We start from the raw sequence: 17,875 nt of genomic DNA on the forward strand, positions 1-17,875 counted from the left end.
TACATTACACTTTCATAAACTTCACTACACTTCACTACTTTACATTACCGTTTGATACTCTTCACTACATTACACTTCACTGCATTACACTTCACTACATTTCAATTTAATATACTTCAGTTCACTTCAATTCACTTTGATAAACTTCACTACACATCAATACATTTCACTACATTACATTACACTTTGATATTCTTCACTACATTTCACTTCATTACATTACAGTTCACTACACTTCAATTTTGATTCACATCACCAATACATTTCACACTATACACTTGAATACACTTTAATACATTACACTTTATTATATTTCAGTACACTTCAGTTTAATACACTTCACTTCTGTACACTTCAATGCATTTTATTCACTACACTTTAGTTTACTATACTTTTTGTTTTTTGGGTGTATTTTTTAGTGAAACATAAAACAATTGTTTTTTTGTTAATAAAAATTTAAATTGTATACTCAAAAAAAAAAAAAAAAAAAAAAAAAAAAAAAAATTCTTAGGCATGCTTCACTAATTAAAAAATGACAATAAGAAAAGTTATATTTTCTACTTTGTTAAAAATAACAGAGAAAATTTTTTTCTCTTTTTTTTATATAAAAGATACAAAGTTATATTTAGAAAATATTATTATTACTATTGTTATTATTATTGTGTGTGTGTGTGTGTGTGTGTGTGTGTGAAATAATATCATAAATCGATTATCTGATAAGTATTTATTAATTGTGATTTTATGGCTAATTCATAAATGATTGAAAAAAGAAAATGGAAAATAAATCTTGTTAAATTTTATGATCACTTAGTATTATTTATAATTATTGTTATTCTTAATATTATTATTATCTACTATTTTTATTATTATTTATTTATTTATTTGAAATTATAAAAATATTTATTAAAAACATGAAATTATTTACTGAATATAATAATAATAATAATAATAATAATAATAATAATAATAATAATAATAATAATAATAAAAATAATAATAATAATAATAAAAATAATGATAATAATAATTTTTTAAGAAAGTAAAAAGAAATATTCCTGGACAAATAACTATGTAGTAACATAATAAACATACATTGTAATTGCCATAAATGGACAAATGTCAGCTTTCAATTGAAACAATTAATCTTTAATTGTAATGTTATGATTCAATCTGCCTTATTCGCAGTCGGTTCGTGATGGAAATTACATGATATCATTTCTCTGATTAATTCGAAAAAAAATATATTTCCATACAAAAAAAAATTTATTCTATAATATAATATTCTATAATATAATATAATATAATATAATATAATATAATATAATATAATATAATATAATATAATATAATATAATATTCTATAATATAATATTCTATAATATAATATAATATAATATAATATAATATAATATAATATAATATAATATAATATAATATAATATAATATAATATAATAATTTTTGTTTAATAAATAAATAATAATAAAAATAATTTATAGGCATTTATTATTTATTAAAAAAAAGAAGCAAAATATAAAAATCTAAGAATACGAAATATTCTCGCATCTCTCACACGGTAGTTAATACTGTATCAATAAGGAAGAAATCTTAAAAATTCTCTTATCAATTCTATCTCAAAATGTCTATCTCTTTAATTTCTATTCTCAATTATTGTGTAATTTAGAAGTTTTATTATGTACACAAACACTTACACATAAGAAAAAAAAAATTTTTTTTAAATGAAAGTCATTAAAATAGTTAACGATATTATTATTATATATATACTCTTCTTATATTTTCAAAGTTAACTAAGGAAATTTTTCTCACACACATATATATGTATATATATATATTCTTATCTTAAACTCAATGGGAAACAAATAAAATGTAAATATTAATGTGACAATTTCTTTAATCTCACTTATAGACACGTGTAATATAAGTGACGACAAACAATTTTTCCTCGTTTTTTTTCGGAAAAATGTTTTTAAAAAAATTTTTTTTTTCCAAATTTTTTTTATAAAAAATATAAATTATAATAAATTAATATAAATTTTTTATATAAAAAATAATTACAAAAAAAAAAAATTGTTTTACATTTATTTAAATGTTTTTCACATTCCTATTAATCTCATTCAAATTAATATTGATTGACACATTTCATTAAAAAAAAAAAAAGTTATATATATATGTAAAGATCCACTACAAGATTATAATCAGTTTATTATAGTAATCAAAAATAATCTTATATTTGTTTAAGTCATTAAATTTCAATTTCTTCAAAAACCTGAAGTGCTATTATAATGCCATTGATAAAGTAAAAGAGAATTTTTAGTTTTTTGCCGACATTTTGAATTTCGAAAAAATAACCTCAAATTCGTAATTAGCGACCCCAAAAACCCAAGAGTAACGATTTTTAAACGAATCTGAGCATTTTTTAGATTTTTTTTTGTCGCCATTATGGATCCGCCATTTTGAATTTCGAAAAACAGACATCAAATTCGTCATCAGCGACCTTGAAAATTCCCTAGGAACCATTTTGAAACGATTTTGAGCAATTTTTAGAATTTTCGAAAGCCATTTTGGTTCCGCCATTTTGAATTTCGAAAAAATAGCCTAAAATTCGTAATCAGCGATCCTAAAAACCCCCAAGCAACAATTTTTAAACGAATTTAAACAATTTTTAAATTTTTTCCAGACGCCATTTTGGATCCGCCATTTTGAATTTTGTAAAACTGACATCAAATTCCTAATTAGAGACCCCAAAATCCCCCCAAGTAATGATTTTTAAACAAATCTGTGCATTTTTTAGATTTTTGGTCGCCATTTTGGATCCGCCATTTTGAATTTTGAAAAACTAACATCAGATTCGTAATCAGCGACCCCAAAAACCCCCAAGCAACAATTTTTAAACGAATTTAAACAATTTTTTAATTTTTCCAGACGCCATTTTGGATCCGCCATTTTGAATTTTGTAAAACTGACATCAAATTCCTAATTAGAGACCCCAAAATCCCCCCAAGTAATGATTTTTAAACAAATCTGTGCATTTTTTTAGATTTTTGGTCGCCATTTTGGATCCGCCATTTTGAATTTTGAAAAACTAACATCAGATTCGTAATCAGCGACCCCAAAAACCGCCGAGTAATGATTTTTAAACAAATCTAAACAATTTTTAAATTTTCTTTTGCCATTTTTGATTCGACATTTTGAATTTTGAAAATCTGACCTCAAATTTGAATTCAGTGACCTCAAAAACCCCTAAGTTATAATTTTTAAACGAATTCGAACAATTTTTACATTTTCAGACGCCATTTTGGATTCGCCATTTTGAGTTTTGAAAATTTGACCTCAAATTTGGATTTAGAAACCTCAAAAACCCCTAGATGCTAATTTTTAAGTGAATCCGAACAATTTTTAAATTTTTCTGACGCCATTTTGGATCGGCCATTTTGAATTTTGAAAATTTGACATCAAATTCGTAATCAGCGATCTCAAAAACCCCCGAATAACGATTTTGAAACAAATTTAAGGGATTTTAAAATTTTTTCGTTAGCTATTTTGGATCCGCCATTTTGGATTTTGAAAAACTAATATCAGATTCGTAATCAGTGACCCCAAAAATCCCTGAGTAACGATTTTTAAACGAATTTGAGTGATTTTTAGATTTTTTTCAATCGCCATTTTGGATCCGCCATTTTGAATTTCGAAAAACAGACATCAAATTCAGATTCAGGGACTGAACTTAAAATAAATTATTTCTTTTTACATTTTTTTTTTTTTTATTAAAATTATTTTTATTTTACTATTTACAAATAATCGTTTTATTTCGCTTTTTAAAATATAATTTTTGCATTCACAATTTACATATAGTAAAAATTACATTATAGTTAAATAAATAAAATTTTTTATAAAATTATTAACAATTATTAAAAATATTATTAATTAGATAATTAAAATTTAATGTACTACAAGATACTTAAAAAAAAAAAAAAAAAAAAAATATTTTGCCTAATTTTCCACTATAGTTATGTTTCAATTTTTTCTTCTTTGGAATTCAGGTACTTTCTTCGTTTTTGATAACTCTGTAAGGAAAAAATAAAATTTTTATAATCTACAATTGCATTTTTTTAATTTGTATAGTAAATTTGAATTTTTAACAAAAAATTTTTGTTTTTCCAAAAATTTATGAAAAATAATAAATTAATTTTTACCACTTCCGCTATTGTTCTCAATGAAGATGATGTCTCACTTCCGCATTGTCGAACCATTTCTTGTAGATAGCCATTTTCCTTTTGTAGCAACAAATGTGGATGATCAAATTCCTATAGGGATAAAAAAAAAGAAAAATTTTTTTTTAATTTTTCAATCAAAAATTTTTGAAAAATTATTACAAAAATTTTTTTAAATCCCTTACCACTATTTCACCAGCATCCATAACAATAAATCTATCACAATCCATAACAGTATTCAGTCTATGTGCAACAATTAAAATTGTACAATTTTGAAATCGACTTCTAATTGTTTTTTGTATTAAATTATCAGTTTGTGGATCAACATTCGCTGTTGCTTCATCAAGTACCAAAATTTTATTCTTTCTCACAATTGCCCTTGCCAAACACAACAATTGCCTTTGTCCAATACTAAAATTTGCCCCACCATCCGTTACTTTACCATATAGACCCGAAATCATATCCTGTACATAATTTTTTAATTCAACTTCAGCTAAAGATTGCCATAATTCATCATCAGAATATTCATCAAATGGATCGAGATTAGCGCGCAATGTACCGGCAAATAATAATGGTTCCTGTGGTATAATACTAATTTTTGAACGTAAATCATGTAATCCCAATGTTTCAATAGAAATATCATCAATTTTAATTTCACCCTCTAAATTTGCTAAACGAAATAATGCAACAATCATTGATGATTTACCAGCACCAGTACGTCCAACAATACCAATTTTCTCCTTTGATTCCACCAAAAATGATAAATTCTTTAATACCGCTTTATCACTATCATTGTAATTTAATGAAACATTTTTAAATTCAATTTTTCCATATTCAGGCCATTCTTTTTTTGGTTTTACTTTTGGATCACTGTCAAATGGCGGTTCTTGGGGAATTTTATTATAATCCAAAATACGTTCAACGCATGTCATATTTGTTTGTACTTCAACAACTTGAAACATACACCATTGTACCAAAATTGTCATTGATATTGTTTGTGTTATAATTAATGCAACGTCACCCGCTGAACTCATATCTTTAAATAAAAGAAAAATATAGATAATAACTGCTAAATAAATTGTACACAATATTTCAACGTAATATGCAAATGCACGACCACATGCTGCAAATAGAAGCCACGCTGATGAATTTAAATCTTGACTCTCGTCAAATTCTTTGATCATTAAATTTTCTGCTTTGAAGGCTCTTATTGTTGTTATTCCTTGGATTGTTGCATTTAAATGACTGAACATTGGTGATTTAGCTGAAAAAATTAAATTCGTAACAGTTAATACAATGAATAAATTGAAACAGTACAAAAATTACCAATTAATTTCAAGAATTAAATTAGTTGTAATGAAATGATTATTTTAGAGGACTTACTTAATCCTTCGAGTCTCTTAACGCTGCGACTTGTACGCCAGTAAATTTCCTTTAACATTGTGAGAAAAATAAGTGAAATAATTAGGGGTATTAACATCCAGTAGTTTATTACAACTGTCATGATTGCAATTCCCATCATGTAGGTGAAAAATGATGACACATCGTTTAGTGCTTGGGGAAGTAATTTGTCCATTATGCCCATGTCTTTGGAGAACCTGATGTAACAAAAAATTTACAAGATTGGTTTTAATTTCAATTTTACTATCATCTACAAAAGTAGGTTTAAAGTATTTGAAACCCTAAAGCATCGCTAAAATTATCTGTAGCTTCATCTGCAGAAGCATTTGTTTATAGTTTATAAAACCTAATTCCAAAGAATCTGCAAAACACTACTAAAATCATTTGTATTTTTAGCGGCAAAAGCAACTGTTCAAAGTATTTGAAACTTAATTGATAAGCATTCCAAAAATCATCTGTATTATCAAAATCTGCAAATGCATTTCCAAAGCATTTCGAAAATCATCAGTACCATCATCTGCTAAAGCTACAAAGCATCCCTAAAATCACTTGTACTTTTACATCTCCGAAGCATTTCTAAAATCATCAAAACTATTATCTGCAAAACCTTCTGTTCAAAGTACTTAAAACCTAATTTTAAAGCAGCTGCAAAGCATCAGTAAAATCATCTGTACAATTACATCTCCAAAGCATTCCTAAAATCATTGTACCAACATCTGCAAAAGCATCTACAGAGCATTTCTAAAATCATCAGTACCATTCTTAGCTAAAGGATCTCCAAAGCATCTTCAAAGCATTCCTAAAATCATCAGTACCATCATCTACTAAAGCCACTCCAAAGTATTCTTAAAATCATCTGTAATTTTGAAGCATTTTTATAGCATTTCCAAAGCACTGCTAAAGCATTTTGAAAATCATCCATAACATCCTCTACAAAATCATCTGTAAAATATCCTAAAAATGTTTCTACAATTTCTTGAAGAACATCACTAGAGGAATCTAAAATTATTTCTAAAAGCATCTGCAAAGCATAATCTTCTAAAACATCTGCTAAACATAATCTCCGAAAGAATCTGTAAAAAAAAATCTCCACAAGCATCTGCGGAACATAATTTCCAAAGGTACCTACAAAACAAAATCTCCGGAAGCATTTGGAAAATAAAATCAGCGAAAGCATCTGCATAACATAATTTCCAAAGGCACCTACAAAAACAGCATCTCTAAAAACTTCATCAACACTAAATCATCAAAAAAAAAAAAAAAAATGTAGCATCGTAAAACTATTATCAAAATTAAAAAACCCCAACTCACCTATTCATAATTCTTCCCGATGGATTATTATGAAAAAACGTCATCGTTGTTCTAGTGATATTCGAAAAAACAGAAGCATGTAGATTTTTCGACGCCTTCAAGCACATTGACATAAACATAAAATACTTCATATAAACCGCAACAACAGTCGCTAAAATTAATCCCAAATAAACATAAACAAACCAAACATCATCATTATTGTCAATTTCTTCTTTCTTTCCTTCTGTTATTTCTCCCATTGTTTCACTATTTCCAAAATCAGTACCATTCAATTCTTTCCTTCTATCATTCTCCTCCAATATTGTTATCCAATATGTAACAAAATAATCACCAACAATAACCAACAATGGCATTATAATAATAAAACAAAAAACCAATAATCTCCTCCAAATACTTCCACCGGCTTTAAAATAATCGTAAAACACTTTTTTCGAAACTTTACCAGTTTGTGTATATTCTGCAATTGCTTCACGTTCCTCCTCAGAAATAATTGTCTCATTATTTTGATTTAAAGTTTCATCAATTTTTTCATTCACAATATTTAATTCATTATTGTCATCATTTTGTAAAAATGATAAAAATTCATGATTTGAATTTTTCAATTCATTAACAGTACCATTCATTTCAACGTAACCATTATTTAATACATAAATATTATCAACATTCTGTAAATATTGCAATTGATGTGTAACTAAAATTCTCGTTTTACCATCGAGAAATTGACAAATACAATTTTTAAATATCGATCTACCAACATGTGCATCAACAGCCGACAATGGATCATCAAAAAGATAAATATCAACATCCGCATAGACAGCGCGTGCCAAACTAATTCTTGCACGTTGTCCACCACTCAATGTTGTACCCTTTTCGCCAATAATTGTTTGATCCCTGTGTTGAAAAAGTGTTAAATCCCTTTCCAATTGACAAACTCTAATTACATCATTGTAACGCGATTTATTCATTTCACGACCAAAAAGAATATTTTGTCTAATACTTGCGGCAAATATCCATGGTTCTTGACTGACGTACATAAATTTACCATCAATATGAAATTGTCCCTGTTTTATTGGTAATTCACCAATTATTAAATGAAGAAGACTTGATTTACCAGCGCCAACTTGACCAATTATTGCTGTTAACGAACCAGTTAGTGCGGTAAAATTAATATCATTTAATGTATATTTTCTTGACTCTTGTAAATCAGAAGATGACCATTTGGCTGAAATATTTTTTAATGAAAGAACAACGTTTGAGGGATATTTTTCTTGTAAATTATTGTTGGAAATTTCTTGTAATTCTTCTCCAAGTTCATCACTTAAAAGATAAGTTCGAATACGTTCAATTGATGCTGTTGATTGAGCAAGACGTTGCATGGCTAAAAAAGAAAAATTAAATTAGAATTTTTTAAAAAAAATTTTTTTGAATATATTACACAAAATTTAAATTAAAACGCACTTAAAAAATTATTTAGCTAAATTTCAATTATGCTGAATATTTTTATTTAGCTGGAAATTTTGTTACGCCAAACATTCATTTAATCAAATAGTTGTAAAACTAAATTATTATTTAGCTAAATTTCAATTTAACCAAAATTTTTAAAAAGACAAAATTTCTATTTAGCTAAAAATTTCGTTCCGTCAAAATTTCATTTAGCCAAAAAGTTGTAAAACTAAATTAATATTTAGCTAAATTTTCATTTAACAAAATTTCCATTTAACCACATTATTATTAAGCCGAAATTTCATTTAAGCTGGAAATTTTGTTATGCCAAATTTCATTTCACCAAATAGTTATATAAAACTAAATTAATATTTGGCTAAATATTGTATTTAACTAAAGTTTTATTTAACCAAAATTTTTGTTTAGCGGTAAATTTCGTTTCGCCAAAATTTCATTCAGCCAAATAGTTGTAAAACTAAATTAATATATAGCTAAATTTCCATTTAACCACATTATTATTAAGTCGAAATTTCTTTTAAGCTGGAAATTTTGTTATGCCAAATTTCATTTAACCAAATAGTTATATAAAACTGAATTAATATATGGCTAAATTTCTATTTAACCGAAGTTTTTGTTTAGCGGGAAATTTTGTTACGACAACTATTAAATTTAGCCAAACAATTATAAAACTAAATAAATATTTGGCTAAATATTGTATTTAACTGAATTTTTATTTAGCCGAAATTTTTAAAAAGACAAAATTTCTATTTAGCTAAAAATTTCGTTTCGTCAAAATTTCATTTAGCCAAAAACTTGTAAAACTAAATTAATATTTAGCTAAATTTCCATTTAACAAAATTTTTATTTAGCTGAAATTTTTGTTTTCACTGAACTTTTTCATTTAGCTGTAGATTTAATTACAATACTAAACAATGAAGCAATTTTTCACCAAAAATTTCTATTTATCTGATTTTTTATTATGCCAAAATTTTTATTTAGCTGTAAATTTTGTTTCGCCAACATTTAATTTAAACCAAATGATTATAAAATATAAATTGATATTTGGCTAAATTTATGTTTAACCGAATTTTTATTTAACCGAAATGTTTATTTAGCTGAAAATTTCGTAACGTCAAATTCTTAATTAGCCAAATAGTTGTAAAACTAAATTATTATTTAGCTAAATTTCTATTTAACCGAATTTTTATTTAGCTAAAAATTTTATTTTACCGAATATTCATTTAGCTGTAGTTATTTACCATAATAAACAGTGAAACAATTTTTATTTAGCTACATTTCTATTTAAACTAATTTTTATTCAGGCGAAATTTTTATTTAGCTGAAAATTTTTGTCAAGCCAAATTCCATTTAGCCAATTAGTTACAAAACTTAATTTCTATTTAACCGAATTTTTTATAAGCTGAAAATTTTATTTAGCTGAAAATTTTGTCAAGCCAAATTTCATTTAGACAAATAGTTACAAAACTAAATTATTATTTAGCTTAATTTCTATTTAACCTAATTTTTATTAAACCAACATTTTTATTTAGCTGAAAATTTCATTTAGCCAAATAGTTACAAAAATAAATGATTATTTAGCTGAATTTTAATTTAACCAAATTTTTATTAAGCCAAAATTTTTATTTAGCTGAAAATTTCGTTTCGCTTAAATTCCATTTAACCAAATAGTTATGAAACTGAATTATTATATTGCTAAATTTCTAATTAACCGAATTTTTATTAAGCCAATATTTAGCTAAATAAAAGTTTTGGCTTAATTGACAAAAATTTTTGTTAAATGAAAAATTTATTTGTAATGACAAATTTGATTAAATGAAAGATTAGTTTAATACAGAAATTTTTGTTTAAATAAAAGTTTACCTTTATAAAAAAATGAGGTTAAATACAAATTTTTAGTTTACTACCAATTTTGGTCAAATATAAGATTAGCCAAATGTCAAATATTTGGCTAAATAAAATTTTAGCTTAATGCCAAATATTTGAATAAAGTTTAGTGCCAAAAATTTTGTTTAATAAAAAAAATTTTTTTTTGGTTTAATATATATATATGCTTAGCTTAATGGAAAACTAAAAAGAAAAAAATAACTAAAATTTTTTTTTGTTACTAACCAAATGTAAACATTATATTCATGCAATTTTTTAATTCATTGTAAAATGCCGTTATCATAAATGCTTTCTCGACAGTGATTTTATTGCCAAGAAAAACGTAAGCGACAATTGTGATGAAAATTCCAACTCGAGCTGCATACCACTGAAATGACATGACGACAATATCCACAAAGGCACAATTTCTTATCGCTTTTACTTCCTGCCTAAGAAAATAAAAAAAAAAAACATATGTATTAAATATTTTTATTTTTTAAAAAAAATTTTTTTTTACCGTTATAATAATAATAACAATTATAATTGTTTATAAATAATAAAATCAATTATCGTTTTATAATAATAATAATAATAATAATTTTATTATTTATAACAATTATAATTGTTATTAATTTTATTAAAATTATTTAGCATTTTTATAAATATTTTTATTTTAAACTAGTGGCATTTTTTTTAGCGTAATTTATATTTTTGTGAAATTAAAAAAAAAAAATAAATAAATATAAAAAGAGTGGGGGAAATGACCTTGTAGTTTTTAATTAATGATTTTTCCCAGAAACTATAAAAATAGAGAAAAAAAAATTAAACTATACAAAAAAAAATAACGCTAATCCTATGTAATAAATAAATAAAAAAAAATATTATTTATTTATTTGTGAAATTATTATTATTATTTTAAAACACTTACTCTCTTGCTTTATTAACAAGATAAGAAAATGGCTTTTCCCAAGCGTACATTTTAATAACTTGTATGCCCATTATTATTTCATTCATTATTCTAAGACGTTCATCTGTCTTTGATGCTGCTTTCAATGTTAATTTTGAAACATATTTTGATACTGAACCTTGCAATGGAACAAGTAATAATAAAAATATTACGCCAAACACTGCCGATAAATCAACTTCCGTGTACATTAAATAAAGTATTATAATTGTCTTTATTGGACCAATCCACAAGTAATTGAAACAAACCAAAATTAATTCCAAGGCCATTACATCGTTACTTAAATAGTTGACAATCTAAAGAATGAAGGAGATTTAAATTTTTTTTTATTTTCCTCTATTTTTTTTTTTTTTTTTTTTTAATATATTTTTCTAATTTTTAGAAATTTTTTATGAAAAAAAATATCCAGATTTAATAATTTGGGGGAAATATTTTTTTTTTTGCTTCAAAATAAATTTTTATATATTAAAATTTTTTTTTTTTAAATTGTTTTGTAATAAATAAAAAAAAATGTTTTTTTTTTTAATTACTTGACCAGCTGTAGTTTCTGTATTCGATGAATTTGATGTTCTTAATAATTTTCTGTAAATAAGAGCACACAATGCAACTCTAAATTTCATTCCAAGTACAAGCATTTTAAAAAGTCCAAGTTGAAAAAATGGTCCCGATAAAAGAAAGCATAAAATTAAACCAGTCGACCAATAATATGCCTCATCGGTTGACATATTATTTTTATTACCATTATAGTAGCTTAACATTTTTGCGAGAAAAATTGGTGGCGGTAGTCTGTGAAACAAATTTTTATTATTATTATTATTTTGTTTAAAAAAGCAAAAAAGAAAACAAAAATACAAAAAATTTCTCATATTTTGAATGTTTTTTGCATTTAATAATAGCAAATTTGTAATCAGCGACCCCAAAAACCCCCGAGTAACGATTTTCAAACGAATTTGAGAGATTTTTAAATTTTTCGGACGTCATATTGGATCCGCCATTTTGAATTATGAAAAACTAACATCAGATTCGTAATCAGCGACCCTAAAAACCCCCGAGTAACGATTTTTAAATGAGTTTAAGCGATATTTAGATTTTGCGGACGCCATTTTGAATTTTATAAAAGTGACCTCAAATTTGGATTCAGGGATCTCAAAAATCCTTAAAGGCCAATTTTTAAGCGAATCCGAACAATTTTTATATTTTTTTTGACGCCATTTTGAAAACGCCATCTTGAATTTTGAAAATTTGACATCAAATTCGTGATCAGCGACCTCAAAAACCCCCTAATATCGATTTTGAAACAAATTTAAGCGATTTTAAATTTTTTTCGTTAGCCATTTTGTATCCGCCATTTTGAATTTTGAAAAACTAATATCAGATTCGTAATCAGTGACCCCAAAAACCTCCCAAGTAACAATTTTTAAGCGAATCCGAACAATTTAAAAATTTTCGGACTCCATTTTAGATCCGCCATTTTGAATTTTGAAAAACTAATATCAGATTCGTAATCAGTGACCCCAAAAACCTCCCAAGTAACAATTTTTAAGCGAATCCGAACAATTTAAAAATTTTCGGACTCCATTTTGGATCCGCCATTTTGAATTTTGAAAAACTAATATCAGATTCGTAATCAGTGACTCCAAAAAACCCCCAAGTAACAATTTTTAAGCGAATTCGAACAATTTAATAATTTTCGGACTCCATTTTGGATCCGCCATATTGGATATTGAAATTCTAACCTCAAATTCGGATTCAGGAACCTAAAAAACCCCTAATTGACAAATTTTAAGTGAATCTGAAAAATTTTAACATTCTCGGACGCCATTTTGGAACGACATTTTGAATTTTGAAATTCTAACCTCAAATTCGGATTTATTGACAACAAAGGCCTCCGAGTGACAAGTTTTGAAGCAAATCTGATGATTTTTTAATTTTTCAGTCGCCATTTTGGAACCGCCATTTTGAATTTTGAGAATCTAACATCAAATTCGGATTTAGAATCCGTCCTTAAATCACAATTATGTATCAACAAATAAATAAAAACATTGGAAAAATTAAAAAAAAAAAATTTTAATGAAAATAAAAAAATTTACACAATACCTTATGACAACTTCTGAGAAAAATTGTAGTAATCCTACTTTAAATACTTCAAATCCAAAACATTTAAAAAGTGCTTTCCAAATACTTGGTTTATAACTTTTTTTTTTGTTATCAAATTTTCTTTCAGATTGCCAAACATTATCCAAATGTTCACCTAAATTATAACTCGAATGACCTGTCAAAGGTGTAAAGAGATCATCCTCCAATAAATCTCTGTTGAAACCTTCACGAAAATATTTCATAACCCATCTAAAAGAAACAATAACAAAAAAAAAATAAATAAAAAAAATTAATAAATTCACATTTTAGTAAGAAAAAAATAATTAGAAATAAAATTTTTAATTAATTTTAAATTTTTTAAACAATCATCAAAATTTATTTAAAATAATTTTTAATAAAATTTCAAAATTCAATTTTTAAACATTATTAACACTTAAATTATAATTTAAAAAAAAATATTACATATAAAATTGCAACTTTTAAACAACATTACATATAAAATTGCAATTTTTTAAATTAAAAATTTTTCTTTTAAATTGCAATTTCAATTTTTTTTAAAATTATTACACTAAAATTGCAATTTCAATTTTTACATATTATTGCATTAAAATTGCAATTTTCAAATATTATTTTATAGAAAATTTAAAAAAAATTATTATTTTTATATTTCAATTTTGAATTAAAAATACATAGAAAATAATGAAAAAAAATTGAATTAATTTTTTATACTAAAATTACGATTTATTAAAAAAATATTATTACTACATTAAAATTGCAAGTAAAAATTTTATTCTTCTAAATAAATATTTCAATAAATTGCAATTACTTACGCAAATGTTAATTTTGATAAAAGATTAATTCCCTCCTGTGGATTTTTCTGACGATTCTTTTTATTTTGATACATTTTATTTTATTTTTTTTTCAAATAATAAATAATTCACTTCACTGACAATAATAAATAAATTAAAAAATTAAAAACAAAAAATAAGTTAACACCAAAAAAAAAATTTGTTTTTTCAAATTTTTTTTTGCTAGATTAAAAAAGAACTTTTAACAGTATTAAAATAAAAAAATGTCAGTTGTAATTTCAAACTGTTGTGCAACGAACACATCTGAAAAATATATAACAATTATTTCTCATTTTAAACTGAGCGATACTCACACACAAATGGATCACGTGTAAATAATAGATTTATTAGTGGGATGTTAGTCAAATATAAGAGATACAGTTAGAAAAAAAAGAATAAAAAAAAAATGAAAAAAAGAATATATATATATATATATATATATATATATATATATATATATATATGTTGCGTATATTCCATTTTATTGAGTATCATAAAACTAATATCTAAATAATGACAAGTTGCAAAATATTCAATGACAATGTCAATGACTTTATAAATTTAATTTGTTTATTTTAATTATTACTTTAAAAAGTTAATTTTCAAAAAAAAGTTTCTTTTTATAATTTTATTTCTTCATTTTGATTATTTATTTATTTTTTAATTTTTATTATTTACTTATTTATTTATTTGAAAAAAAATCTATATTAGAAAAATTAGGATTTTATTACAAAATTTTTTTTGCATATAGTAAAATTAAAATTTAACACTAATATTTGCTGCAAAACAAAATTGTAATAAATTTAATTCGCAGTCGGTAATGCAGATTTCTACTTTATTAACAGTTGGTAAGGTGGAAACAAAATTTTAATTTGCAGCCGGTAATTGATCGGTCGGTAATGCAGTTTTCTACTTTATTAACAGTCGGTAAGTTAGAAACAAAATTGTACTAAATTTAATTCGCAATCGGTAATTGCTTGGTCGGTAATGCAGATTTATACTTTATTAGCAGTCGGTAAGGTAGGAGTCTCAACAGAAAAAACAACTAGACCGATAAGGTAGGAAACTGTTTTACCAACTGAACATTGGAAGTTGGTTTAACGACCACCCAATAGATGGCGTTGACTATAATGTGTATTGCCGATAATGATTTGCCTTTTTTATTTTGTGAAAATAAAAATTATTTTGAATCTGTTTTACCGACTGAACAATAAAGTTAGTTTACCGACTATCCAATAGATGGCACTGACTTTAATCTATTACCGACTTTGTTTACTTTTTGTTAATTGATTATTATTAGTTGAATTAATTGCCTGATTACTTAATTATTATTTTCCTAATTAGTTAACTATTTATTACTTATTAATTAATTACCTAATTAATTGATTGTTAATTATTAATTTAATTAATTAACTAATAATTATTGAATTAGTAAATTAATTAATTATTGATTAATTATTATATTAATTAATTATTTATTTATTATTAATTTAATTATTTATTATCTTTTTTAATTACCTAATTAATTACGTAATTAATTATTATTTAATTACATATTTATAATTAATATATTTAATTTTTATATTGGGGTTATTTAAATTCATTTGTTTTTAAAAATTATTCAAAAGCGTATGAAGTAAGTTTTCTGTCAAATCAAAAAAAAAAAATCCTAACATTGACATTATATATGTAAAATAAAATGTCAATCTGTATAAAAAAAAATTTATAAATTAATTTTTTCTTTAAGGACAAGATTTTGTAATTTTTAAATATTAAAAATGAATAATTCAACGACTATTTTAAATCCAGAACTATTCAACTCATTTTTGCATCGAAAAACAATTAATTTTACACAGGTTTCAATTATTTATATTTTTAATAAATTAATTATTGCTTCCTCATGGCGGTAGTATTTTTACATTTTGTTTATTATTAATATTAATTATTATTATTTTTTTTATAATAAGAATAATAATAAATAAATTAATTAATTAATTAATAATTAGGAAAAATAATCTTTTTTTTCTAATTATTATTAGGTATTATTATTATTATTTTTATTTATTTTTTATTTATTATAACAGTTGTTATTATTTTTATTATTATTATTATTATTATTATTTAATAAAAAATAATTTTGTTTAAATAAAATTTTCTCATATTTTTAAGGTGATAGAAAAAAATTTTAAAATTAAACGAACAAAAACACTTGCAACTTTTGTTCCCGAAGAAATTATAATGTCATTTGAACCAACAAAGAAGATTTTACGTAAATTTAGTGGAATTTTATTATTAGTTGATATTTCAGGTTTGAATATTGTCATTTTTTTTTTAATTTTACTCATACATTATAATGCATATTAAATTTACAATGTTAATAATAAAATTTTAATATTCTACTTCAAAAAAAAAAAGTAAATAAAATACTTCTTTTTTTTAAAGATTTTTTTAAATTAATTGAAAATTTCACTGATGGTGAAAATGGTGGTTGTTTTGGATTTTTAAATATTTTCAATAATTATTTAAACATTATTATTGAACAAATTAATTTTCATAATGGTGATATTCTTAAATTTACAAGTAAGATGTTAATACTAATAATTTAGATTTTTTTTATAATAATATAATTTTGTAATAATTTTGAGGATTAAATTTTTTTTTTAATTTGAAAATTATTAATTTATTTTAATTTTAATTAAATTTAAAGTTTAATTAATTTTTTTTTAACGTACAAAATTTTATGAAATTTTTCTTATTTAAATAAAAAAATTGTTTAAATAATTTCAAAAAAATATTTAATATTTATAAAAAATAAAAAATAAACAAAATATAAAATATAAACTAAAAAAAAAATATATAAATTAAAAAAAAAAATAAAATATAAAAAAAATGAAATATAAATAAAAAAATAAAACTTACCATGTTAACAAAAATAATAGTAAGGCACAAATCATTTTTTTTTTTACAAAAACACACACATTAATAGAAAAGAAAAAAAATATTTTTATTCCTTAAAAGTAGATGTCAAATTTAATTTGTGAATAAAATCTTTTTTTTTAAACTAAAACTATTTGTAAGCAAGATGTCAATGATAGACGAATTCTCAGACTGTACTAAACACAAATTATAAAGTTATATAAAAGTATGAAGGAGCAAAATATTGAATTATACGCAAAATACATATACAATATAGCCTTGAAAATTTTAAGATACATTTAATGAATGAATTGATATATTATATCTAATAACACAGGCACACAAAAAATAAAAAGTTGTTTGGCCGAGACACTACACTAGTCTATTTTCATGTATTTTTTCACGCTGAATCCGAATCCGAAGTCAGAATTATCAGATTGGCTCTTATTTTTGAGATAAACTCAAAAAACTGCTCAGAAAGAAAAATAAAATCAAAAAGTTAAAAAATTTTTGAATGTCACTGCGATAGTGTAATTCCATGTATTTTTTGTCGCTGAATCCGAATCCAAAGTCAGAATTGTTAGATTCACTCAAATTTTTGAGATAATTGCAAAAAAACACAAGTAACAAAAAACTCAAAATAGTCAAAATCAGTTTTTTGGAATTATCTTCAAAATTTGAACAAATCCGCCAATTCTGACTTCGAATTCGGATTCAGCGTGAAAAAATACATGAAAATGCACTATCGTAGTGTTTCGGCAAAAAAAATTATCTGTGCCC

General features: G+C 23.7%; 2 protein-coding genes across 5 annotated transcripts in view; one reads left to right on the forward strand and one right to left on the reverse strand.

The window, feature by feature from the left end:
- LOC127277575 (adenylate cyclase type 10-like) overlaps positions 1 to 17,875 on the forward strand; it is a 45,033-nt gene that overhangs the window by 24,050 nt on the left and 3,108 nt on the right. Inside the window, exons 1-3 of one of the 3 annotated variants that reach the window (XM_051298822.1) lie at positions 15,887 to 16,035; positions 16,349 to 16,487; positions 16,622 to 16,759. The exons of 1 other annotated variant lie outside the window; for it this stretch is intronic. In XM_051298822.1, coding sequence (XP_051154779.1) covers positions 15,958 to 16,035; positions 16,349 to 16,487; positions 16,622 to 16,759 — 355 coding nt within the window. In that variant the 5' untranslated portion in view covers positions 15,887 to 15,957. Of the gene's footprint in view, positions 1 to 15,886; positions 16,036 to 16,348; positions 16,488 to 16,621; positions 16,760 to 17,875 lie in introns of those variants that run through there. One more of the 3 variants, XM_051298823.1, reaches the window with a different exon arrangement.
- On the reverse strand, positions 3,776 to 17,239 carry LOC127277573 (probable multidrug resistance-associated protein lethal(2)03659). Of its 2 annotated transcripts, XM_051298819.1 has the most exons (11): positions 17,099 to 17,239; positions 14,162 to 14,443; positions 13,332 to 13,580; positions 11,765 to 12,020; positions 11,199 to 11,530; positions 10,517 to 10,719; positions 6,944 to 8,321; positions 5,615 to 5,829; positions 4,417 to 5,495; positions 4,214 to 4,324; positions 3,776 to 4,084 (listed from the first exon to the last, which is right to left on the reverse strand). In XM_051298819.1, the coding sequence occupies exons 2-11, from the start codon at positions 14,233 to 14,235 to the stop codon at positions 4,028 to 4,030; spliced, it is 3,954 nt and encodes a 1,317-aa protein (XP_051154776.1). In that variant the 5' UTR covers positions 14,236 to 14,443; positions 17,099 to 17,239; the 3' UTR covers positions 3,776 to 4,027. The 2 variants fall into 2 exon arrangements, with proteins under 2 accessions (XP_051154776.1, XP_051154777.1); XM_051298820.1 differs by lacking the exons at positions 13,332 to 13,580; positions 14,162 to 14,443; positions 17,099 to 17,239 and having other exon boundaries at positions 11,770 to 11,915.

Source organism: Leptopilina boulardi, unplaced genomic scaffold (assembly GCF_019393585.1).
Source record: "Leptopilina boulardi isolate dan_hultmark-lab unplaced genomic scaffold, ZJU_Lbou_2.1 LbouV2_169, whole genome shotgun sequence".
NCBI classification, from domain to species: Eukaryota; Metazoa; Arthropoda; class Insecta; order Hymenoptera; family Figitidae; genus Leptopilina; species Leptopilina boulardi.